At 44.4% G+C, this 27,327-nt stretch overlaps 1 protein-coding gene across 1 annotated transcript in view; it reads left to right on the top strand.

Annotated features, from left to right (window-relative positions):
• ARHGAP31 (Rho GTPase activating protein 31) overlaps positions 1-27,327 on the top strand; it is a 529,489-nt gene that overhangs the window by 382,631 nt on the left and 119,531 nt on the right. Inside the window, exon 6 of the mRNA XM_086935536.1 lies at positions 16,983-17,128. Coding sequence (XP_086791662.1) covers positions 16,983-17,128 — 146 coding nt within the window. The remainder of the gene's footprint in view (positions 1-16,982; positions 17,129-27,327) is intronic.

The following is a 27,327-nucleotide window of genomic DNA, read 5'->3' as shown; positions in this document are numbered from 1 at the left end:
GAAGCGAAGACAGAGACAGACCCCAATTCAGGTAACAGTTTCTTTTACTGCAGCATACGAATGGTAGTTAAAACAGCAATGACGCGTTTCGGGCGTAACCACCCTTGTTCACATGCAGTTAGTTACAAGTCAGAATAACTTTTTATAATGCAAATCACTCCGCCTACCTCCCGCCTCCAGCTTGGTCATGTGACCCATGAACATGAACAAAATACTGTTTACCCGAAATCTCGGGGGCTAGCAGCATATATTGTAAGTTAAATTAGTATAAATATAACAGTGTTTCCTATAGTGGTAATTTTGTATTATAATCTGCATAAATGCAATTATTTGACATTGAATGGAAAACACAGCACATAATGTGACATCATATAGTATAGAATATATTCGAGTCCTCATGTAATTAGAAATATTTCCTGGATAAATCCATGAACTGATAAATTTAAATCTGTCAAAAAACTATGTGCATAGTCATTGGTCACTAGTTCCTCTCCGAACTATTAACATTTATGCTGGGAATTTGTAGGCATTAAAGTGCAAAAATTAGTGCAAGAGATATATAATATGTGACTGAACTATAATGCCCAGTGTGCAATAAAGCTCTTAATTACAGTGCAAATATTCACGTCTAAAAAAGTGATTAAAAGGACTTATAGTGATAAAAACGAATCTGAGTATTGAAAATGAGTTAGCGTGTTACCCTTATAAAAATTGGCCATAGCCATATTATATTATTAAAAGGTAAATCTAAAACATTTTTAAAAAACCAGTAATTTCATCATATTTATAAAAAACGTGAAAAAACCTCATAAAAGAACGATTCATGAGATAGAAAATAGAATAGAAAAGTGAAAGCAATGCATATAACTATTAGAAAATTATTGTATTTATGCATTGAGAAAATTCATCCTAGTGTGGATAACAGGGAACCTGACTATCCAACACTTATATACAAATAAGTATACTAAAGAACAGGTAAGAACCCTGAAGCAGAGAATCCAGATGGACAACAGGGAACCTGACTGTCCACCCGGAACGGACAATGGCAGAAACATTAAGTCGCTAGAAAAAAATATATAATAATGATGACGATTTCGTACAGTGTAGGTATGAGTAAGGTAACAAAGGGCCTAGGGAAACTCAGTGGGCTAGCTGTACATAGGTCAAAAGTTGTTGAAACTCACAGGAAATTATGGATATCTTCTGTATTATTAAGGCCGTTCGGCCACTTACTATCAAATTCCAAAATAAATCGGGTTTCCAACGGCCTCAATAATAATTCCCTGTTACCTCCTCTACGAGGTTTTGGGACTGAAGCAATTACAAAATAAGACAAACAGTTCAAGTCTCTATCATGTTTAAGAGCAAAATGTCGTGCTACCGGGTAGGCTGGATCAATATGTAGTATAGCTCTTAAATGCTGAAGAATCCTGACGTGCACTGGCGATTTTGTACTGCCTATGTAGTTTAAATTACATGTGCACGTCAAGACATATACCGAAAATTCGGTCTTACAGGTATGATTGCCTTTGATAGGGATCTCCACTGAATCAAATGGAATATTGTAGTGAGTCTTATTAATGCCAAAGTTACAAGCCATGCAATGAAAGCATTTTCTAAACCCCGATTTGGGTTGTAGCCAGGAAATCTGTTGTTTTAGTTCAGGGCTACTAGTATCCAGCTCAGTTCCCATATTTTTGGCTCTCCGGAATGTGACCAATGGCTGACTTGGTAGTTCATAATTTAAAATGTTATCAGTCAGTAATATAGGCCAATTCCTTTTAGTGATGCCCCTGATCTTATTTTCTTCATTACTGTAAGCAGTGATGAATCTGGGGCACTCATTAGTAGCTGCTTCAGTAAAAGCAGAGACCTCATTGGTGTCATTAATGACAGCTTCCGTGGACAACAGACACTCTCTGGATTTTAAACTAGCCTTGGCCAAGGCACCATTAAAGATTTTGTCTGTGTATCCACGTTTTTTCAGTCGGACCCTTAAACCTTAATACAATTGTCAAAATCACTGGGAGAACTACAGATTCTTTTTAGTCTCACTATTTCCCATAGGGGATGCTGGAGATGGTATGTCTGGGGTACAAGCTGGAAGCATGAAGGGTGGTATTCCCCGCTGTAGGCTTTCTATAGAGAGTGGATTCAAGACGATTGGCATTGACATAAATTTTAACGTCAAGAATTTCTATGGACTCTTTGCTGATGTGTGAGGTGAATTTGAGGTTTAAAGCATTCTCATTAATCTCTTCAATGAATAATTGAGCTTCCCTTTCATCACCTTGCCATAGAATAAAAATACTGTCAATGTATCGCAAGTACCTGACGATTTTTTCATGAACCCATACTCCATGTGTGGCATTTAAAACCTGCTCCTCCCACCTGCCCACTTGTAGACACGCGTAGCTGGGGGAGAAGCAGGATCCCATGGCCACACCTCTCTGTTGCTTCCAAACATCTTTCCCAAACATAAAATAATTGTTGTTGAGACACCACTCAATTAAATTTAAGACAGCCTTATTGTGTTCATAAAGTTCTGCCGGCCTTTTGTCCAGAAAGTGTTTGGCAGCCCTTAGTCCATCTAAATGTCCTATACTAGTATATAAGGACTCTACGTCCAATGTTATTAATAGCATGTCCTCCTGCCATTCCAGATTTTCGATCTTGTCCAGGAAGTCACCCGTATCTCGGACATAGCTGGGCAAATCCTTAACCAGGCTTTGTAAAAAATAGTCAATATATTGACCCACCTTCTCACTCATGCTATTAATTGCAGACATTATTGGTCTGCCTGGGATGGGCACCACACATTTATGGATTTTGGGAATAAGGTAAAATGTCGGGAGGACCGGGAACTCTTTAAACATAAATTTAAATTCTTCCCCTGAAATCAGACCCTCTCGCCGACATTTATGTATATATACATTCACACACATATATATTTATATATATATATGTATATATATATATATTTTTATTTTTTTATTTTTTGAAACCTTTATTGCACAATAGCAGCAAAACAAATACGGGCCTACAACCATCCGGCCGGCCACGACATATGTTGAAGCAGGTTAGCAAGCAATACGGTAACTCGGTAGTATCTGAGCACAAAATAGCAATCAGCCTGGGTTACACTGGGTATCTTCGCACTACCGAGAAACAGGAGAAGTTAAGGTTAATTTTTAAAGTTTTTAAAGTATGTTCCAGAGTATAAGCAATAAGAAGGATCAGAGTTCCAACAATCCACCGATGACATGAGAGGGCAACGTCAACCAGAAGAAATCCAAGCAACAGAAAAACACAGTCAGAATAGCGGCATGGGAATGATACGACAGGATAGTGAAAACAAAATACGTTGCATGCCAGTCACCGCCCCCCTCGCACCGAGCCACCCTTCTGACCCAAGAAAGAAACAGGAAAAGAAAAGAAAACCAAGAGTAAAGAGAAAAAGAAGGCCCATAGAAACTGAAACGGACAAAATAAAAACCCTGCCCCCCTACCCCCACCCTACACGCATGCAGAGGCTACGGCCTACCCCCCCCCTAGTAGTGTGCCTGTCGCCCAAAAAAGAGTGCCCGAAATACAGATGAAGAAAAAAGGAAGAAAGAAAAAGTACCACATAAGATCGGAGGAGGGCCATACATAAAAGCTCTAAACAACCAGCATGTGAATTCTCGGCCGCCCATCCCCGGATCCCCGAACCAAGTAAAACAATGTTCAACTCCACCGTCTATCCCCTGCAGCTCCAGCAATATACGCTACCGCAGTCCAAGAAAGGGGGAACACCCTCAACCCTGCCCCCTACGATCTGGGGTATCGACATAGTCCAGCTGCACGGTAGCCATCTTGAATGGGAAAAGCAAACGGGATGGTCCCAACAGGGTAGGACGCTGTCCACCAGAGTCTGTCCATTTCAAAGCCATGCGTGCAACAACGATAGAAAGGGGGACAACGCAATGCAGCAGTCCGCCAAAGTCAGCCGGCCAAAGCAGTAGCATCATCTGCAGGAGGAAGTAGTGAATGTCGCCAATAGAACACAAAGGAGTTGTCAAACATGGCGTCCATGGACGACTCTCCGGCCATTGCCCAAGCCCACCATCATCAGACCTCTTCACCACCATTCCAATCAACACAGAGGTGTTATCAGGCTCACGTATATCCAACGCCCCGGAGCACACCCGGGTAGGCGCTCCACAGTAATCGGAGACAGGGTGTGGCACAGTGTCCTGCAATCGAGAGCCAACTATGCCCATCGAGGGCACGTAAGGGGAAATAGCGTCCAGTCGGTCCCCTAAGTCCCAGGCATTATCCTGTAGAGCTGATCTCAAAGCATTCAGAGCGCACAGGATGTCTCCAATCTGCAATGGTGCTGTAGGAGGGAAGAGGGCAGCGGGTCCCTGCACACGGGGCTCGCGGAATTGTTGTAGCCCTCGAGGCTGGTCTCCATCATCCCTGCCACGTAGCTGGTCGTCCCGCCTGGGTTCCGCATAATATGACCGGGCTGGGGGCTCAGGGGAAGCACAATCCGTGTGGACACCATGCCGGCGGTTCTCTAGATCACAGGCGTTGTCGCGTAAAGCAGTTCGAAAATTACCCAGGGCTCTCAGAATGTCCTCAATCCGCAAAGGTGCCTTAGGAGGGAAGGATGCAGCAGCTCCCTGCTCACAGGGTTCGGAAACTCGTATCAGCCCACTAGACTGGTCATCCACGTATCCATCAAAAAACTGTTCACCTCGCCGGTGCTCCGCATAGCACTGCCGGGCCGGGGGCACAAAGGGAGCACAGTCCATTTTTCACTATGCAGGTGCAAATGTAGTGTCAGCAGCGGCCGTATCTCCAGTTGCAGCCCGGGATCGTGAAAAACTAGTTTCAGTTGCTCGATCTTTAAAAAGGTTCCCACCTCATCGCCGAGCGAGACAAGAAGCAAACAAAAGCATCCACAGGCTGAGGCGATGATACAATGTTGCGATCGCAGCTAATATGTTCCCAGCGTAGAGACGAGCAGAGCGAGGCAGAGTATGACACAGCAGCGGAAAAGCACAATGCAGCCGCTGCGCTCCGTCGGCCGGCTCGGCCCCGTCCACAATGGCCGCTGTTGTTGTGGGTGAAGCCGGCTGATCCCGAGGAACAAAAACCCGGTCAGCGCCGGGCACAGTCCGGGAGAAGGCGAGGACGCCTCGCCGCTTCCACCGCAGGGAGAGCGCAGGGAACCACACCGGTGGAGTCGGGATCACCTCCCGGACCCGAAAACTCGACTTAGAAGCAGGATTAGTGGCAGGATAGATCTCGGTCCGGGAGGGAAGCGAAAGGATCGGCGGAGCCGAAGGATCAGGCGGCCATCATGGTTGCAGGCTAGGCTCCTCGTATATATATTTTTAATAACTCCGAAGGAGGAGTGGAACACGCAGCAGGCAATGGGACACCACTGGTTGTTTGAGAAAGCAGATCACTGCATCTGCGTGCACAGCATGGGACATGAAAACCCGAGATGGATCACAGCAGGAGAGGTGAAGTGACAAGTTGTGAGAGGTGGGGCTAAGAGTTTCCTGCTCCAATAAGGGAAGTTCCACCTACCTTCAAAAACGAGCCCCCAGGCAGAACAGTATCCAAGTGAAGCGGGCACTGAGTAAAGCCGCAAGGCTGAAACGCGTCTGCCCTCGTTTCACCATCACAAGAGGACTTTTAACTGGGAAACCTTACAATAAATCCTTTCGAGCCACTGAGCATGTGTCAGACCCGTTTCTTTTGAAGTGGGATTGTACTGTATATATATATATATATGAACAAGGCACAATGATGCTGAAACGCGTAAGGACTGGCAGATGTGAATAAAGCTGCAATTGCAACTCGGAAACCAGGCTCGGCAAATTCTTCTTTGTATGTTTTGGATGGGACCCTCCATTCCCGTTAACGCCAGGGCCGCCCTGCAGGGTCGGGGACCCCCATGTTGGAGACATGACTGATTTTTGGTGCTGCGAACACCGCTGGGGGCATGACCCGCTGACTCCACACCAGACCTAAAGGATTGCCGAGGTATTTCGTGGAGGTGAAAGTGAGAAAGGGAGATGGTGAAGGCACACCTCACTTGGACAGTTTCCGAGTTTTTGCAATTTCAAAATGTAAATAATGCCTACGTTTGTTTTACTGACACCAATGCATTGTGGAACCTATGGTGTATAAAGAAGGTCACATGACTTAATTAGGAGCACTCGCACTTTATTTAAATGTTTCCCACCTGTGAACAAGGCACAATGATGCTGAAACGCGTAAGGACTGGCAGACGTGAATAAAGCTGCAATTGCAACTCGGAAACCAGGCTCGGCAAATTCTTCTTTATATATATATAAGATTGACAAAGACTCCTGCGGAGTCGAAACGCGTCTCTCGTGATCCTGGGTTGAGGGTGACCCGATCCATTAAAAAGAAGCCTTAATCCTACACTCCTGCGTCCGTGCCTTCTTTGTTGGATGTGTTGTCTGAGGAAGTTGGATTGTTGTGTCCAGATATATATATATATATATATCTATATATATATATATATATAATTCAATTCAAAGAAGTCTTTATTTCGATAAATATATCATGAAAGACTATACATAAATAAAACTACACCAGTTAAAAGCCATAACAGTATCAGTGACACGGCATTCCTACCAGAGTAGCAAGTCCAAAAGTTATTTCATACAATAAATTAATATTATTAAAAAAGCAGCAACATTTAAAAACCTATACAATAAATTACGTTTAAAAAAGAAAAAGATCATGAGGTCATTAATCACTTAGCATCACAGGAGTGATAGTACACAAAATTCCAATAAAAGCCATTCTAATTCTGGCGAAGATTTCTCCTCCGAATTGCCCACATCCAATGTAAAAATTTTGCAACAGCAATTACAATACTTTCTGAGCACTCAGATTGGAAGATCCTTAGGGCCCCTGCCCCAGTAGTGATGCACTTTAACAAACATACGGGCTTCAGCCACTTATGCCGAGGATATTTGTACTCAGGACAAATAAACAGAATATGGGCTATGCTTTTCATGTGTGTAGGACAGAATGGACATGATGTATTATTTTTAGTTTGCCATTTGCCGGTAAAGACATTAACATGAAGGGTACCCAACCTATATTGGTGGTACCGCTTCTGGCCTTTGGGAATAGTAATAATATCCCAATAGCCCTCATAGACGTGTTCATGTTTTAGCTCAAGGAAGTTTCTTGTAAGTGATGGGCCAATACAAGTTCTAAAGTTTCGTATTGACACCAATGACCAGTAAGCCTCCCTGAGCGCCGTTCGAGATGGGAAAGGATTAACAGTAGGGTTCTCCCATAGTGAATTCAAGCTAATGGTGGTATAAACAGACTTGACCCCTCTCAACCATTGGATTCTGTTGGCTGTGTCTGCGTCTCGGACTTCGAGGAGGGCATGGGCATACTGGGAGAGCTCCGGTGTAACCCAGAGCCGCTGCCAGTAAGTCACTGGTCTGAAGCGCGCCACATCCTCTAATCGTTGACAGCCCAGATCTTAATAAAGGGGCAAAAGTGGCGTAGATGGCGGAAGGCCAACTAAACCCCTCACAAACTTATTTTGGGAATTCATCAGTTGGACAGTATTACTAAACCCCCATAGTTCAGCCCCTTAGAGTATGGATGCGCTTATTTTGGTGTTGTAGATTTTGATCGCTGGGGTAATTGGTTTAGTACCAGAAAGGCGTAGTTCCTTTACTAATGCGCCTGCTAACTGGGCATGTTTAGAAGCCAACTGGCTTATATGGGGTTTCCATTCTTACCTGGAACCCAATGTGATACCATATATATATATATATATATATATACAGTTATTAAAAATAGAAGGTATCGTGCCTTTTTGCCCTTTTGCTCGGTGGGAGTTGGATGTTTGAGCTGAGTTACAAAGGTGTGTAAGAGTATGTAAAAGAGTACTACTGTAGTGCGGATTCTCATACTCACAAACACTTTTGTGAATGGGCCTCAAGTGCCCCGTCCTCGGTGCCACTCTCATGTCACAGAATGCCACTGCATGTTTCCATTCATCCCACCTTGGTGTGGGCATAGACGTCATGGAGGGGTCGCAGCTGCAACCCCTTGCTTGTCATTTGCGACCCCCAGCTCTGCCTTTGCTACCCCTGGCCTTACAGGTGGCATACTCAGTGTCTGAAACACAGTGGCAGCTCGTCCTAATGAATTTCTGTTGTGTGTCCGCTCTCCTTGTTTACTATCAAGTCTTTAATAAACTAATAGTGATTATTATGACATCATTTACTATTAGTGTGATAAAAATGGCGTACAATTAACTGGATATGACTTTTCCTGGCAGCTGAGGTAGGTGGAAAACAATGTTTTTAAATGTATGTGTTGTGTGCATGCTTGCAGGTGAGAGTGTGTTTATCTGAGAAAGTTATGTGTGAATGTGTGTGTACGTGAAAATGAAGGTCAAAGGGCGTTTGATGTCACTTCCGCTATTGCTGGTATTTCGGTGAATTGACGCCCATAAGGTGTGGGAAGAATGTGTTTTAGTCATTCTTCCCCTGCAGCGTTTTATTTCGATTTAGGGAAGCAGTTTAAAAAAAAAACAAAATAATAAAGTGTGGCCACGTGACGTGGAGGTGGGAGCGCCAACAGAATCAAAGGAAGGGCGGGACCGGAGACTGACTTGGCCCTAAATTCCAAATACCGAGCCAGACGTCTCAAGATTAAATTTCACAACAGAATGTGGAAACACAAGTCATGTCAGAAATTAGGAGCGTCTCTAAAATTCAAAAAGATTGATTTCTAAGCGTTTCAACTTTGTACAGTACATTAGATGCCCATATTGAGTAACATTTATTAAAAGCATGAACTTTCAACCCCTCGTCCAAGGACAGAGACAGTTACATGGGAGAGAGCTAGGAAAACATACGTTTGTCATGTGCGCCCTGCATATGGTCAATAATAATTTGTATTATTATTGCTGTTATTATTATTATTACACAAGACAGTCATAGTTCATAAACCTACATATCGTTTAAAAAAAAAAAATTATATATATATATATAAAAAAATATATATATATATATATATATGTATATATATATGTATATATATATGTATATATGTATGTAGGTAGCATCTTTACTTCAAGGTGTCCTCCAATTGAACAGTCAAGATGACGCCCTGTGAAGCAAAGGGATTTGTCCAAGATAACACAATGTGAGCGCGGGTCACTCATACTGCCTTTCAGTCCCTGTGTCATATCTCCTCCTACCCCTGGTGTGACACCACACAACAACACTTGGTGCCCAGTTGTAAGTCACACTGGGGTCATTAGAGCTGACCTGCACAATGCACTTATCACATGTTATATGTGTCTGACACAAGTTAAGAAGCCTTAGAGAGGCTGAAGAGAACATATTTGGGACATATAAAGAAAGGACATGGTAGGAAAAATAGAAAAGTTCCTGGCCTGAGGCTGAATCCGACACTTCTCCATAGTACAAGGCTAAGACTAAGGGAGTCAGGAGGGTGTCTTATGTCTGTCTCGTGGCCTTCACCTCCCTTAACCAACTATTTCAAGAGAAGCTCAACACCTCAATGAAGGCGATTAATGAGATCAGCAAAAGAAGAGATCACGGGGCCTTGCAGGCCTCCGAAGGGACGCGTGTGAAGAGTAGTTAGAGGGTGTATCCATACTTTCACTTACATCTCCTGGTTCACACCCTAGTTGTAGTGAAAAGTTAAAGCACACCCCCACACTGTGATTCTATCTGTGTCCATTTGCATCACAGCAACCAGCCGCCCCTTGTTTATCAGGAAGAGGCATTTTTATTTATTTATTTATGTATTTTAGTGTTTTATAGAGCGCAAACTTGACCCGTTTGGGTATCAGAGCGCTTTACAGGACCAAAACAGTATACAATAGGTTTGAAGTCACAAAAGTACTCAATAGTATAGGAAGGGGCGGGGTGCTGGGTACATAAGGGAAAGAGGATACGTATGTACATTATACATTATACATATTACTTGTGGCGATAGTCTCAAAAGTGTACAATAGGATAGGAGGTGGCGGGGTGCTGGGTACATAAGGGATAGAAGATACAATGTACATTTTGCATTATACATTTACTCATAGCGATTGTCTCAGATGTCTCTGGGGGGGGTTGAGGCGAAAATTAAGTGAGGAATTTGCCCATAAGGAAGGTTTTGGCATCCTTTTTGAAGCGTGCCAGTGAGGGGATTCTTCTGATGGCGGGCGGGTTCCATACTCTTGGTGCAGCCCCAGAGGAGGCCCGATTGTAGTTTTTTTTTCCCGCAAGCGTGCAGGTTGGAGCAAGAGGTCTCTTGGGTACCTGGAGTTTTTTGTCTTTCAAAGCTTGTACCGAGCCTTGGTGTGGCCTTGGCTGGCTCACTCCCTCTTAGAAATAGATGAAATGCTCCCCAGAATGTGTGCACCTCTCGTGTACCGAGAAGACCAAAGGCACTGCAGGGCTGGGAAAATGTCAGTAGCAACAGACAAGCATGTTTCATACCCACCAAATTCAGCCTGCGGTCTTGGGAGGAGCAGGCAGCCTCCTCGGAGTGATGAACCGGGGGTTAGACGGTACTTAGGGCCGCCTCCCTATTCTGAGGCTGTTAGTCGATTAATCAGGTCTCACACCATTATCTGCACAGCCAGGCGCCAGCCTCTAGCGACCTCAGAGCACACAGGTAATGGGTCTTCCATTGCACAGCAGCCGCCGGGAGCCGGTCTCTGCACTGACAATGTAACTAGGAGGACAGAAAGCACTGCCAGGAGAGAAGGAAGAGGTGGGAGAAGGAAGGGACAAGAGGGTGCAAGTAAAATCAGATAAAGTGCCCCATTTTTGGAAGGCGAGTGTGGTATGCAAATGACTGCACATTTCGCGGTATCAAAGGGCCAGATGTATCAAGATACACTTTTGCGATTCTCAATTAGCGATTTTTAAGGAATCGCTATTTGAGAATTGTAAAATGGTATGTATGTAGAAACTTGCTAATTTTTAGCGATTTCTTAAAATTCCTTAATTGCAATTAGCAAATTGCTAATCGCAATTAAGGAATAATTTCCCATTAATTTCTATGTGCCAGGAGTCCCATAGGAATGAATGTGAAATTATTCGCAATTTGTGATTCGCAATTTGCTAATCCCAAATCGAGAATAATTTCAAGGGTGCAAGGGTGTCCAAAGGACACCCTGTTGCACCCCTGAAATAAGCATGGGTGAATATGTGGTGCACATACATACCCTAAGGTCATGTATGTGCATCACATGGAACTTTGAAAAATGCAAAAATGGACATTTTTAAAGAAATTTGCAAATTACCACAAACTTGAAGTTGGTGGTAATTTGCGATTGCTTAGGGACAATTAGCACGTTTTTTTTGCATCATACATTGCATTTAAGGAATCGCAATGTTTGCGATTCCTTCCATGCAATCGCAAAATAAGGAATCGCAATTTTGCGATTCCTTATTTTGCACTGAAATTTGCTACATACATACCATTTTGCTCAAATGAGTTCGCAAACTCCGAAATTCTGCAAATTTCGGCGTTTGCGAACCCATTTGAGCTTCATACATCTGGCCCTTAGTGATTATAGGGGTCATGTAGATGTTGACAGAAATGGTGTGGAGTAGTAAAACTGTTTGAAAATTGAGTTGCTAGACAGTTGTTTAATTCTGTACCATCAATAAACTATCTTTGGCATTACCAAGAAATTAACTGGTAATACCGCATGTTGTGTGGTAGTAACATTTCACTTCTGATAATCTCAGAGTGGTATCCGGCAGTCATGGAAAGTGAGAAGCAATAAATAATAGAAGCAATGCAGCTGCCAGTTATTCCCTAATCCCATGCCCAGCTTCTAATGACAGCAGAAAGACCTGACTTCATAATATATATAACATTACGTGTATTTGTAAAGCGCACGTTCACCGCTATGGGTATCTTGGTGCTGAATAAAAGATGTTTGTTGTTACACAACTCAATGGTACTGCTTTTATCCACCTCGGATGGATGAAAGGCTGAGTGGACCCGCCGGGATTTGAACCTGTGACCATGAGGTCGAACACAGGCCCCTGCAGTAGACGCATTAGTCCACTGAGCCACCAAAATATATATATATATATTATGACTGTAACTACACTATTTATTCATAATAGGAGGATTACAATGATGTGCTGGTACCGTTTTCAAAATGCATTAATACCACATTTGTAATGCAATAATACCACTTTACAACAAGAGCATGCTCAGCCGCAGTAAACAGTTGGTACAACTTCAACACCTGTAAATGTGGGTAAGTATGTGCTAAATCTCTTCCTGAAAAATACTTTCCATTTAAAGGTAAATCTTCAGTATTTCCACAGATGACGAGTTTGGTCACAATTACTGATTCAGTTCATGACCTCATATTTACCAAGATGGTCGAACGAGTTTTGAAATTTCCCATCTTTTTGGGCACTTGGAAGTAATCAATAAGAGAATGCTTCTGGTTAACTTAACCCCTTAGCTGCGGCGGCTATTCGCCGCAACGCTAAGGGGGAGGGGGGCGTGCGGTGCTCCCGTGCTCGTGACGGAACCGCTCCGTCACGAGCCACGGGTGGGCTGTGCTTATGACGGAACGGTTCCGTCACGGCCCCGCCCGCCTAATAGAACCTTCAGCGCAGGCGTGGAATTTGCGCCGCGCAGGCGCGGCGAGCGGTCCGTGACGGAACCGTTCCGTCACCAGCACAGCCCACTGAGGCTCATGGTGGAACAGTTCCGTCACGAGCACGCAAGGGGTTAAAGAAGCGAGATTTTCTGCCACTGGTTGCAGTGGGGACAACCTAGAAAGATGGCTCAGTCATCACTTGGTTAGAAAAGTGACATGTTAGGCGACCATGTACCTTGGCCCTTGGGAGGCTTGCCAGTGATATCCTGGGGCTAAAGAGCTTTTGAACCCCAAAGGGATAACCAAGTGCACCTCTTTAGCAAGGAGTTCAGGAGCGTTGGATTCTCAGAACACAACTAACAATAAATAACAGCCAATAAGGTTACCACTTCAGTCAGTAAGTTCCTCCACTTTAAGACAATATTGATTTTGAAGGCCTTAATAGGTTTCAACCAATAACCAATCTCTCATTCTTGGCCAAAACCCTAGAGAGCTGCATACAAACCCACTTCAGACTTTCGGTAAAGAGAATTAGTTATTAGAAAATCTTCAATGTGAACTTAGAGCAAGATGGAGCACCAAGACAGCAACACTGAAAATGGTGGATAATGCTCCACATTCTAGAAAAAAGGGTCTTCTGCTTGCTCGTCGCCCTGAATCTTTCTGCAGCCATTCATACAGGGACCCACAGTTCTCTCTTGAGGATCCTCTAAGAAAGAATGGGTACAAAAGGCACAGTCCTCAGATGGTTCTCTTTATCCCTAAAGATTTAAAGAGAATTTGTTGAAATTTCCAGCTGCATCTCCAATGCAGCTAAACTGACCCAAAGAGAATTGTAAGGCTCAAATCTCTCACTCGTACTATTCAACATCGATACCTCGCCTGGAACATCCTAACTTCAGCTGACCTTTCTACGCAGAGGACACTCAAATTCATCTCAAAATCTTTTTGTCGGATGACATTGATTTACTGTCTCACGTTCTCAATGACATTCAGTCATGGATGTACTTGTACCACCTGAAACTAAATCCTGCTTAGGATTTCTACTCCTGTCACTGCTCAAATACAACTTTCTGGTGCAAAATTGGCTCAAGGAAATGTAAATCCTAATTTGCAACCCTAATGTCATCGACTCTGCAAAATATATGGGAGACACCATGGGTGAACATTAAAATGTCCAATTAGTGATTTAGCCAAGGTGGTCATTTCAAACTCACACTACTCAAAGACATCAAACAATTTTTCCAAGAACACGGCTGCTAGCATGCTGTCCTAGCCCTGGTACTATCAGGTGGAACCTCTCCACTTGTGGGGGTTCCCAGACTTCATCTGGCTCACCTAAGGGCAGGAATAAAGCGACTGCTAGACTAACTACAGGATCCAGGACATCTAACTATACCTCTTCCGTTCTCATTGGCTTATACTGGGTCCGCACTGAATACAGCCGTCTATACACACTGGCATTCGTCACTCACAGAAGACTTCTAAAGGGACTCCAGCTGACTTTGCTAGAAGACTGCAGCTCTTAGGAGGACTTGGAAAGTGAAGGAGCTCAGAAACTCGTCGTCTGAAGGCTCGGCCCTGAAGAAGGCTAAATGGATTCTTCTCCATGTTTCGCCAGTCTCCTCTAAAGTCTACCCTCAGCCCCTCACCTGGACATATTTTTCTTAGAGCACAGTGAGACTAGATCAGCTGCTCAATTTGGAGGGCATATCATCATCAAGAGATGAATACTAATTAACGAAGGTTAAGGTAAATAAATCTGAGGTTATTGATAGCAGCGAAGACCTTCGGGGCTCTGCAGTGTGGCCATCAGCCTCGATTGTCCCCAATGCAAAGCTAGATTGCAGATCCCTCAATTCCTTCTTAGAGAGCACCACGTATCGCTGATGAACACTGTCAAAACCACCCAACATGATCACAGAATTACCTTACCTCTGGGGTGCAGACCATCCAGTTCACACACTACAGGTCTACTAGAATGAGGCATAAACAAAAGCGACTCGTGAAACATCACCTTCAAGTTCTAGCACGTTGTATCATCCATTTTTAATCAGACTGGAAATGGAGACACGTTATCTCAGTGGTGACACCTTCTTGTACCTCTGGCGACGTCAACGGGTCAGGCTTGTGTTGTTCACAGTAATATGTGCATATTTTTGGATGGAGAAACACAAAACACATGAAATTTGTTGTAACTTGATTACCTTAAATGCATCCTCTCCTTAGCTACTCAGCCAGGATGAATGTGGTGTCTGCGTGGAATGTTGGAGTGCCTGATGAGAGAGAGATTGGAATGTTGGTGTGCCTGCTTGTGTGGAGAATGACAGTTGGAGAGAGTGGGCTGAGTAGCCAAGATGCTGCTCCTGGTGGGACCTATTTATGATCTTCATGAGACCTTCATGGAACTTGTAACATCTTATGAATAAACCCTCTACTTGAAAATATACCTCCTGGCTACCTCGGTCATTCCTACAAGTTTACATACAACACAATTACAATACAGTACAGTACTTATATGGAACAGGATGCATAAAATCATTGCCCAGATGGATGTACCCACAGACCGATACACAGGCAGTCGGACAACCCACAATGGGCAAAAACGTTGCAGAACTACGTGAAACTTTGCAGGCGGATAAAGTCGCTGCACACCCTTAGTTTTTACTTTACTTCTTCTATAGGATCCAGTGCCCAGCTGTGCGGATTCTTCACCATTACAGTAATCGTCTTTGCCCTCTCATTCCCTCCTCCAGGCTCCCCGTGGATCTCTGATAGATGTATCCTGGCTTTTAAATTACTGTGTATGGTCCAGTTAAATATAAATAAAGCAATAAAAACACAGGCAGCTGCTAATAGGTATATTTACGATCCGCTGTGTGTGTTAGAATTACAGCTCTGCATCATGGTCCTAAAACAGAACGCCTCCCACTTCCTGACATGGCATGACATAGGCAGAGGCCCAGTATACCTCCTCTTACACACATAGACGCACACATTCTCACACAACTTTCTCTCAAAGTGTGCACACACGCACCGACAACTTCTTAAGTGCACACACACATCACGGTGTGACTTGAATAGACCTAGCAACTGCGCACCCTGAACTAAGAGCCTAATCATGGAGTTCTAGATACCTCAAGTACATCATCTATCTCTACTTCCAGCCCAATCCTGCATTATGATGTCAGAAGCGACGCTCCACTTCACCTCCAATAGGAACGACAGGCACCCTTCCCCGCTAACTCTACAGCTGCAAATTAGTGGCTGAGGCTAACTTCTGCACCGGTGTGCAAATGGCAGAAAACTAACTGCACCAACCCAGAAACTGTATGCCAGCGGCAAAGCCCTCCCGCGCCAACCTACACAACCCTGCAGTTTGGAGTGGCAGAACCCGATCTCCCCTAGCATTGCCACATTCTGTCAAGTGCTGAGCCCCAATTTGCCCCAGCCATTCAACTGTATGTCATTGTCAAAGCCCGAAGTCTCCAACCGGTCAACGGGGGGTCTTTGGCAGAGCCTCTGCCTCCCGCCACCCTGCACCAGGCGGATAATATCAAAGCCCGTACTGTCTACAGACACATGCTGTACTAGCCTCGGGCGTGCTGTCATGATGGCCTGGACCAAGCGACGGGATGTTCAGGGGGGAGAATATTGGGGCCTTCAACTTCTCTCGCTCTGCCTACTACCCCGATTTTCTTTCTAAGAGGGGGTTAGACATTGTCAGGCACTGTTTGCTCCTCTACTTCCGTGGCAGCAACACTCATGGGTTAAGATCACTGTCAATAACATAAGGCAAGGACTTTCACTGCCCATTTAGCTGGGAGGATTGTTACACGTGGTAGAACCTAGCAGAAAAGCAAAACAGAATGCATCACAACTGCAATATAACATATATAGTCAAGGGGTATGATGTGCAGGCCAACAGATCATGCATTCGCACAAATAAACTATTAAACACCAATTTTGAATTAATTATTTTTAAAATCCTGTTGGCCAGCTATTTGCGTACAGTCTGTGATTTTAAAGGGGGGGCAAGCACAGTTTGCGCACAATTTTAATGTTACCACAGAACTGTGGCACTCACACTGATCGCGTATGTAGGGCTCTGGTACTTCCAATAGAAAGGTGAGGAAAGCCCCAACTATGTCACCCAATACACTTCCTGGTATGTGCATCTTTCACCCATCAGCTTTCAAGTTGAGATTTAACCAGGTGTCTTCATGTGTGCTTCAGTTTGCCTACACAGCCAGCCTTGGGCTGCACACTGGAGTTTACTGAACTGTGTCTTGTGTGTTCTCCGTTGCAGGTCGAAGGACATTGAAGCGTCTGGCTGCAATGGCGATGCCGCCTTCCTGGAGGTGCGAGTGCAGCAAGTGGTCATTGAATTCATCCTGAACCACGTGGATGAGCTCTTCAACAGCAACGCCAGGCCCACGGGCAGAGAGCATGACGGTAATGGCGGCCATTTCCGTTGCAGTCTGCGCACTTCCTGTTCTTTAAATAGAATGTACCAACAAGGGTGGAGCTGGGGGATAATAGAATGTACCAACAAGGCTGGAGCTGGGGGATAATAGAATGTACCAACCAGACTGGAGCTGGGGGATAATAGAATGTACCAACAAGACTGGAGCTGGGGTAAAATAGAATGTACCAACAAGAGTGGAGCTGGGGGATAATAGAATGTACCAACAAGGCTGGAGCTGGGGGATAATAGAATGTACTAACAAGACTGGAGCTGGGGCATAATAGACTGTACCAACAAGGCTGGAGCTGGGGGGATAATAGAATGTACCAACAAGACTGGAGCTGGGGATAATAGAATGTACCAACAAGGCTGGAGTTTGGGGAGGGAGACGCGGAGAGTGCACTGAAATATTTTTCCACTATAACAAAGTATCTTCCACTCTCCTTTCAGTTACTGGATATTCCATCCCCAGTTCCACCCCAGAAACTCATTAATTTCGGCCTCTCACAGGAACAAATTTGTATTTCTAGGGTGCAAAACTACCAGCAAATTGTAGAACACCCACAAATTTGCACATGTTCACCAATTTTCGCTTTTGGACCTATCTATGGACATTCGCAAACTGCCCTTGGTGTTGCCTTGCTCACACTGAAGTGCCATCGCTCAGGCTGTTAGAGTGTGTGTGCGAGTGAATGCCATTTGCATGGATAATATCCGCCCATTTCTAATTCTGTGAATCGGGAATGGAATTTTGGCAGTGAAAGCAAAGACCAGATGATGTGTTTGAGTCCTGCAAAGGCCTATTTAGCCTTCCATGCTTTAAAGGTTCATACATTGATAACGATTAAACTGGGTGATATGAGTTCCTGTTATTTACAGCCCTTAACGCCTTCGACGCTCATGACGAGCTGAGCTTGTCATGAGCCACGGCGCTCCGGTGCTCATGACGAGCTCAGCTCGTCATGGCCCGTGGAACGCTCAGGTGCGGGGAGAATTCCCCCGCTGTGCTGAACGTTCCACGGAGCCAATGCACCTGTGACGAGCTGAGCTCGTCATGAGCACAGGAGCACTGTAGCTCATGACAAGCTCAGCTCGTCATGAGCATGCGGGCGCTGTGCGCGCCCCCCTCCCCCACAGGGACCATCCAGTGTAGAGTGAAAACCAGTTCCATTTGCCCAGCCCTGCACCAACAGCAAGCCTCTGGAATGGTTGATGATGCCAGCTGGGTGTTTGAGCTAATTCTAACACAATCGACCTGAGGGCCCCTTTAATAATGGCAGGAGTGCCATTCGAATCACTATATCAAAAATACCTTATTGATATAACATTTTCACTTCTAAATTGCATTCAACATTCTGCCCTGAGCAATTAGCGCAAGTCTGTGTATTGTCTGTCAAAGTACTTTCAGCATGTACACAGTGGCGTAGCAAGAGCGTCCTCATGGGCCCTAGTGGAAGGAAGGAAATGGCCCCCCTGACTGCTATTTGAATTATAAAATACAGGAGTAACCAGGGCTCAGCAGCCCCTCAGTGCTCTGGGCCTCAGTGTCACTGCACCTGCTGCACCAATGGTGGCTATGCCCTTGCTTGTACAGCGTGTCCCCTATGATGTTTGGAAAGGAAGCATTGTCTGCCTTCCTCCCCAGGGCCGCATCTTTAGGTGTCACCTGCACAGCGCTTGCGCTTTGCTAGAGTAATCTATAGTTCTTGATATAAACTTAAAAGGGACTTAAATCCCACCTCCTCTCTTTCCTGGCGTCTCATTGGTTCCTGTGCATGCCTCTTACCTTTCCTCCATTTCTATTGGCTGTAGCATATGTTCCTACATTTACCAATGGTTGTTCCTTGTCTGCTTCTCTTATCAGTTTCCCGCCACTGAAATACTGTTTACATCTGCTTTGGAGAAACTATATTTTCATAAAGTTCTGCCTTTTACTCTTGCAGTATATTTATGTAACAATTTATCTCCCGGAGAGATTACATGATTTGCATAGAATCACAAGATGTTGTACGGCGCTGCCAAGACTCAAACCATATCCCCTGCTATGGAGTCAGCAGATCTGCCTGTTGCGCCACATCCTCTCCACTCCCGTTTTATCTTTCAGGGAGCTCTTTCCTTCTCCTGGGCGATGATTGATGAAAACAGCTCTTGATTCATTACATAGGCAAAACCGGTGCATTACCAATGCTTGTTAGAGAAGATGATGAAGGAGCGAAGGAAAATGCAACACTTTTGGAACACATAAACATTCTGTGTAATATCAAGTATTGCCAACAAAGAGCTTTTCTAGCCCAACCTCAGTGATTGGTGGTCTCTGATACGGAATATCGGGTGGTGACGCAGATCGAGCCCCCGATGGCAGCCATGTTGTCCAGAGTCTATAAACATGGCTTCCTGAGTGCCGTAGCCACGCTACTCTTTTGGGGGCTCTGGGAACAAAGCATCCAATGTAGCAGATGGATGCAACAGGAAGTGTCAGTGCGATTTACCCTCTTCCTTTCCTTTTCACACTAAACGTTTGTCATGACCCCGGAGGAGAGGTGGCGTGACCCTGGGTGAGGAAGATGTATGGGATAAACATCAAAGAAAGGCAACATTGTTTTTCATTGGCTAGTTTTCATCTGCAGAATCATGGGGCTAACCTATGCTGCATTGTCAACGATTCACCAATATGCATTGGGTAGAGGAAGTGACATCAAGCACCCTTTGACCACAGATGACATCACAAGGCTCATTCATTGTACCACCCCCACAACCCCCCGCACATCACCCACAAAAAACAAAAGCCTTCATGTGCTGCTTGGCAACTATGGGAAGAAGCAACAACTAGCTACAGAAGCACGTTTGCCTCATATAGCCCTGCTTAACGTCACTTCCTGCGGCTACTTTCGCATCTCCTGAGATCAAGAGAAGCTAAGACGTTCCAGAGGTACCAAGGGACAGGTTATGAACAGCACCTACTACCATGGTCTCCTTGGTACATCTAGGGAGAGAGTTCGACAGCAGCGAAAAATATTTATTTTCTTCATCCCTTGTGACGTTTTAGGGTGCGCCTCAAAATGATATGACTTTCTGCTGGTAATTTTGAAACAGTTCCAATTCCTTTCAGACGAATTTAGGCTTCTTTTAAATGTTTTATAGTTAGACAATAGAAGTGTAAACTGCCATTTCCTTTGGGAAAACTTGGAAACCAAAGAAAGGTCAAAGAAGTGCACAAGTACCCACTTCACCAGGCTCACTTTTATGCAGCTCTTTTTTGCCAGTAGCACATTGCATGCTGGGACTTGTAGTTTCCCATGTATTCATCAGCAGTGCCTCCTTTAAATGTACCAGGCTCTCTATGCAAAGTGGTGTACTGTATAAAAGTGCTTTGGCTGGCATGCAATCAGTTGTCATTGTGCGGCTTGTTTCTCTCTCATTGGTGTCGACCTGGGACTCTACGGCAACACATAGAAAGCCACTGAGACACTCTACATATTGAAGGGCTTAATGTAAAAATTGATAACAAATATTGGTTTCCTTGTAGGAAAAGAAAATACTGCATTATTGTCTGTTTCACTTTGGATATTCAATTATACACAACATACATGGTTCAGAACAGACTGTTCAATTATATCCATTAGAAAGGGTGTCAGAGCAACAGAAGCATTATAAAACCACAGTCAACTTTAACCTGAATAATTACGATATTAAGTTTCTAACAATTAGTTCTGGCAGAGGCAATAAGGTAACCACTTTAATGAATCTGGGAGCCCATATGCGACAACACAGTGGCCATTTTATTTAAGCAAAATTTACAAAACAATTTTGTGCATCCTGAGTATCGAATACAGAATATTGTGGAACACTAATATCGAGGAACGCAATATCGAACGGTAGGTATGTATAGATTTTCTATACCTAACTCTGCAGCGATGTATCTTACCGACCTATATATATGGCCACAGTACATTGATGGTAAGCTAAGAATAGTAAATCTATACTTACCTATATGTAGTCCCCTTTCCATATTGTGTCCCTCAATACTGTGGCTAGGATATTAGGGTGCCACCAGTGATTAATTTAAAGAATACAATAAGTGTCAGTCTCTCGTCAGGAGTCCACTGCAGCTTGCACCACACATTGCTCCTGCTAAGCTGCCAATGATAGTAACAACACAACTAATCACCACCACACTCCTACAAGTGTTTGGACTATTCCAGGCACCCAAAGCTATAAGAATTGCTTGGGCGGCAGGCAATAGTAAATTTTAATGTATATCAAATTAGTAATTAACTGTTGTTTTGGTCTTAACTGTTGCTGTCCTCAACTCTAAATTAGCCAGACAGCGCCACCTTGTGGCAGACTGTTGCAAAAGCCGACTGTGTTGACAATTTTGTGCAGGTGCCGAGCACCAGAAACCACAGGCTCAAATCAAGCACTGGGTACCACGATATTCTTGTACGCAATTTTCAACAGTACAATTTACAATAATGAATTTTCTACACCTGTGGTGACTCCACTGTGAGTATTTTGTCCTGTTAATTATTACACTGTGCCTGGAGTGAGGTGTTGCTCAGTTGCTGCTACAGCGCCTGTACTGACACCCTTTGTGACCCAGGGCAATTAATCGCAACTCTAGCAATAAATATCCCCTGTGGTTGTCCATAGTCACAAAACCAGAACTCCTAGCAAGAGGTATTGATTGTACATAGAATAACAAGATTGAAAGCGGATCAAGATCATTATGAATCGTTTTTATTGATGTGTGTTTTGCTCTTTCCAGCTCTTTCTTGGCAGCTTCAGAGCAAAAACTTTTTGGCACTCACAAGCATGACATTTTAGTGTATGGCACTTTCCATAGCTGCAATGCAATTTGTCAGGCCCTTTGTTGCACGTTGGCGCCTCTTTGTGGCTACTTGTGGTATTGACATAAGGCAACTGCCAGGAGTTGCCTTCATGTATCACTGGCCCTCAGTCTTGAAATTGTAGTTTAGCTTTTCCAATTACAGACGTTTAAATGCAAGTAAAGAAACTGAAACGTAACAAGTGGGATGCATTACTGACGCATGGCACAGTAAACCGTGAGAATTTCTGGAAATAGTCTGATAATTGGGGATTAGACAATTTATAATAATGGACTTTTCACTTAAATGATGTTTTATGATTGGCTCAATGCACGTGCACCTTTGTTGGGTGTTTGGGGCAGACACAGGTGGTCCCAGAGGCTGGGAATGTCTGCTGTCAGCTCCCTGCTGCACGCCTGGCCCTTATCTGCTCAGTCAGGGCTCTGATGGGGTCCTGGCCCGCCTCACAGACATGCCAAGTTGCCTGACAGATCTTTAACAGCAATCTCGCCGCTGTAATTGCTTGGCAGGCAGCCCCCACACCTATCAGCTGAACAGTGAAACACAAAGCAAAAATGTGACCTTCTGAGTTGGTGGTTGGAGTTTTTTGAGTGCTGGCTGTCAGCAGCGGGCCCTGTCCCATTCCTTCCCGTGATCAAAGCACGGAGGCCAGTAATCACATGTCTGAAATGGTTACTTCACAGCTGAGGTCACTGCTTCCGGTCTGTGTGCTGTGACGGTACCGTATTCTTTTGAGTTTAAGCGCATGCCCTGACTATAGCGTCCTCTGCTACCCTCATGTGCTTATAATCTTCCAATTAAAAATTGCAAATATTACAAAATATAACGGTAAAGCTTTTATCTGCTTTGGAAGAATATAGGATGTTTGAAAGGGGAGTCCAAGAGTGGTAAAGTTTTGCACAATGAAGCCGTACTTTCCACGAGGCTGGGCAGAAGCTAAAAGCGCCTTCACCAAACCTTTTTCTCCCAGGCCCATTGAGCTCTGAGCAAGGAAGTAGCTTACCCCCAGATGCATCAAGCACCCATTTTGCGATTCCTTATTAGCGAAAAATAAGGATTCGCTAATAAGGAATAGCAAAATGCTATGCATGAAGATCTCGCTTAAAAAACAGCGATTTCTTAAAATTTCTTAGTTGCGACTCGCAAATTGCGAGTCGCAATTAAGGAATACCTCCCCATTCATTCCTATGGGCCTAAAGGCCCATAGGAATGAATGGGAAGACAATCTCAATTTGCGATTCTCAATTTGAGAATCGCAAATTGAGATTGCAATTTCAAGGGTGCCAGGGTGTCAAAAGGACACCCTGATGCACCCCTGAAATCTGCATATGGGTACATCTTGCACACACACATGCCCAAAGGGCATGTTTGTATGTAAAATGGAACTTTGAAAAATTTACTTTAGTGAATTTTTCAAAGTTTTTGCAAATTACCATGAAGTTCAACTTCATGGTAATTTGCGCCCCCTATTAGCGAAATCTCTAATTTTTTTACTTTAATGCATTACATTTAAGGAATCTCAATTTCAGATTCCTTAAATGCAATAGTAATTTAAGTAATCGCAAGTTTACGATTCCTTAAATTGCGATTTTTGCATTTGGGATGATGCATTCAAAATGCAAAAATACCGGTCGCAAAGGGGCAGATTCTGAGAATCTGCCCCTTTGCGAGCGGTTTTTAGCTTGATGCATGTGGGCCTTAGACCCCAATCCGAACGGTTAGAGCGTATCGTGAGACGCCACCATTCATTGTGGCGTAGAGTTAAGGTACCACCGACGTGCTTTTGTAGTAGAAACAAGCATTAGCAAGGCCAATCGGTCTGGCTGATTTTTAAGGGGAAGTGTTTGGTGATAGTTGCTTGAGGCGTCCTATGAAGAAGATCCCATAATGAAGCAACATATGTACCCTCAGAGAAGTGTATTATTCAAAGGATTCAAAAGATGAAGTATGCATTGTGTTTTACTTAAAATGCATTCACAGGAAAATATTGCATAGCATATTTTTTTTTTAATTAAGTATCTGTATTTTTGTTGCAACTTTGATAACGCCTAACTGTGAGCATTTCTTTACTTTGTGAACAAAAATAGCTGTAAATCCAACAACAATTTTATGACAGAAAAGTTAAACAAATGAACATATAATTGTGGATAACAGTTTGTCTTCATAGCAGATTAAGGCATTCAATCATCAAGCACCTACCACAAAAATGCCCTAAATCAACAATTAAAGTGTAATTGTGTCATCGAAGTAAATACATCAAAGAACACACTGACTTGCAATTATGAGCTACACTCAATGTCGCATCTGCAGTTTAACATAATTACTACTTGATTCTTCTCCACCAAAATCTAATTGGAACACAAATGGATCAATGCAACAGTCCACGAAATGTCGTCACCTTGATGGACAGACCATCCAAGCAATGGAAAACTATGAAAAGCACGAAGCTTACAAGGTCAGCGGCTGAAGGAAGTTGGCCCTAAGCCCAACTCTCTGTTTCTTTACTTCTTAAGATACGTTTGAGCAATTGATGACATGAGGTGTGCCGTAAGCTAAATATGTCTGTAACCAGACCTAAGAAGATTCCTTTAGTGTCCAGAAAGAGCGAAAATCACAATAATCTAATTCTTAGCCCACACACCTTACCAGACCTGCCAAGTTATAGTGTTTCGCTGTGTGCCACTCAATATCGGTTCCCTTCACATCGTCACCTAGCAAGGAGCCGAAATCACACAGCTGCTGCAAACCAGCGCAAAGAGTAGATTTCCAGCTTGTCTGGACACATTAGTATACTAAGCCACCAGACCCGGCTAAAAAATGAACAGAGTCCTCGTAGTGCCACCCTTGCCATGGCCCAAACTTTAAAAATTATTGTTATTCCTTTTATTGAACAAGCTCATAATATCACATACACTGGTTTCCGAGCGCAAACATATAATCATTCAGGTACAAAGTTACAACTCTCGTTGTCTCAAGTCCAGCACATTATTAGTACAACCCAGCTCTGGCAGGTTGCCGCCTGGTTAGCATTGGCCCAATTTATACAGTCTGTGGGGCCCTAGATCATCCCTATACACAGGTCCACCAGCGCCCTCTGACTGACCCATGGGCTGCTGGTCGTCGCCGAGCCCGGTAAAGATTTCTACCTTCAGACTTTGAAGTTTCTTTGGAGCTCAGACTCACCAAGCGGGAAAAGGCTGTAGGCTTTAGCTGAAAAAGACTCCATGAAGCTGGAAACCGTTGTCGGGAGCTCCCTCTGTAGAGGATTGGCTGCTGCATAGAAGAAAGTAGCGGGAGCTGCGGCAAAGTCAATCCCACCAGTGATGCACATTAATGGGATGGGTTTGCAGGTTTGTCTCTTTCCCTGTTGGTTCTCATAGCAGTTTTTGGTGAAAAATCTTCTATGCTCCCTTGACGAGGTAAGATGTGCCCACAAGGTACCAGTTGTTAAAGTATGCATCAATTCCGCACCATGAATACCTTGCTCGGGTTAATATATTCCACAATAAGCATTGTAGTGCTAACAATCAACTGACTCGCCCAGGGTCGATACCTCACATATGTTTCTGTATTTCTCCCATGGGGACCATATTTTTACGCTTTTTCATACATCCCCTACTATCGTATATAACTTTTTCCGCATGGTAAGGTAACACACCATGGCCCAAACTTGAACAATCCTATTCCAAACCTGATCAAAAGATCTCAAAAGCAGACCTGCTTCTACATTGCCCATGGGCATTGCTTCACTATAATAAATCGCACCCCCAAGTGTGTGTTAAGGAGATTGACTTCTCCTAGAAGGAGCCAGAAAGGAGAGATACTGGGGGCTTGATGTCACACTTAACATTGCGGATCCCTCCCTGCACTCTCCCACTGATTCCCCTTCTCTGCTTCCCTGGTGCGCCCTCCCTTATTTTAATTCCACCTTGACCACCGAGGCTGAAGCTAGCCTGCTACCCTTAGTTCGTACCCTATAGGGGAGATGGTGCAGGGAGTTAAACGCACAGCAACCCACGATACAGGTAAAATTGTGAAATACGTTGGCTTTAGAAGATACATACAACAGCATCACATTATGGGGTTTCCGGGAATCGATTGCAATCCTGCTTCCACTTTTAGGGGATCTAAAGATCCCCGTATTTCGGGTGTTGGTCACTCTGTCATCTGTGTCCGCTGTGTTCTGCCGTTGGGCATGTCTGCAAGCGCTGGGACGCCCTGTTGCTGGGGTAGCCATGCGCTATATAAACCTGCTTAACATTTAGAAATTAACTTGCCTACATTCTGCTGCTTTGATTTTTCTGGTTAGCTTCCCCTTTCGCAATCCCCCACTCGATGTTTCCTGTTCGCAACTCTTTGGACAAGAAGTTGTATTGCACATTTAACCTGTTTTGACAGAGCACAGTCCCCCCCCCCCCCCACACACACACACTGGAGCTTTGGGGAATTATCCATGGCCTGGGAGTGCCGCATTAATTTTAAGATTACTGTGGCACCCAGGGTGTCTACCCATACCCAGGGACCAGAGATTCCTAGGGATTTTACTGGTTGTTCCGGCATTTGCAGCAGTCCAGGGGTAATCTTTTCAGCCTTTATTATCCACAGGGTGGGGTGGACAGGAACTCTGTGAGCCCCACCACTGTTCATCCTTAGGGTGGCCAGCCGTCTGTAAATTTCACAGGCCGTCCATTATTTAGGCCTCTTGTCCATTGTCCACAATATTGCTTTTTTCTGTAATTCTGGACATTACAGTGAGCTGGCCTGCCCCCCTGCAAGAAGCCCCAGAGTTCTCTAACTCTCAGTATAAAGGCAGGTTCTCCCTACTGCTGTGAACTCAAGGGCCTGATGCAGCCCCTTCCCGACTTAGGGGCCCATAAGGATCGCGGACGGACTTGCGTCCGTCCGCGACCCCAGAGTAGGAGGAAACCTCTGCACGGCCTGCGGAGTTCCCTCCTGTGCAATTAGGATGTGACCGCCACCCTGGCGGTCACATCCTCTATTTTTACCATTGCGGCGGGTGCGGCTTCAAGCTGCAGCCGCCGCAATGGTAAAAATGTATGTGAGAAGTTGGCCCGATATGCAGCGTTCGCTATTCTAGCGACCGCTATGCATCGGTCCAAACGACCCTTATGGTGATTGGTTGTAAGTCAACCTTAGACCAGCTATCCTAGTGGCGTGGATACGAGCAGTCTTCGGGCTAAACTCTAGAGGGCGTGTTAAGCCAGCTGTTATACCATCACATACCCCTTGAACACCAAGTGAAAGGACACCACACAAGTGTTATGAAAATAAACAGTGTATTTATTAGAATCAGAACAGCCCTGTACTCTTTATGAGGA

The sequence above is a fragment of the Lissotriton vulgaris genome, chromosome 8 (assembly GCF_964263255.1).
Source record: "Lissotriton vulgaris chromosome 8, aLisVul1.2, whole genome shotgun sequence".
Taxonomy (NCBI): domain Eukaryota; kingdom Metazoa; phylum Chordata; class Amphibia; order Caudata; family Salamandridae; genus Lissotriton; species Lissotriton vulgaris.
The sequence above is the reverse complement of the archived record's forward strand: the minus strand, read 5'-3'. Positions and strand labels throughout refer to the sequence as shown.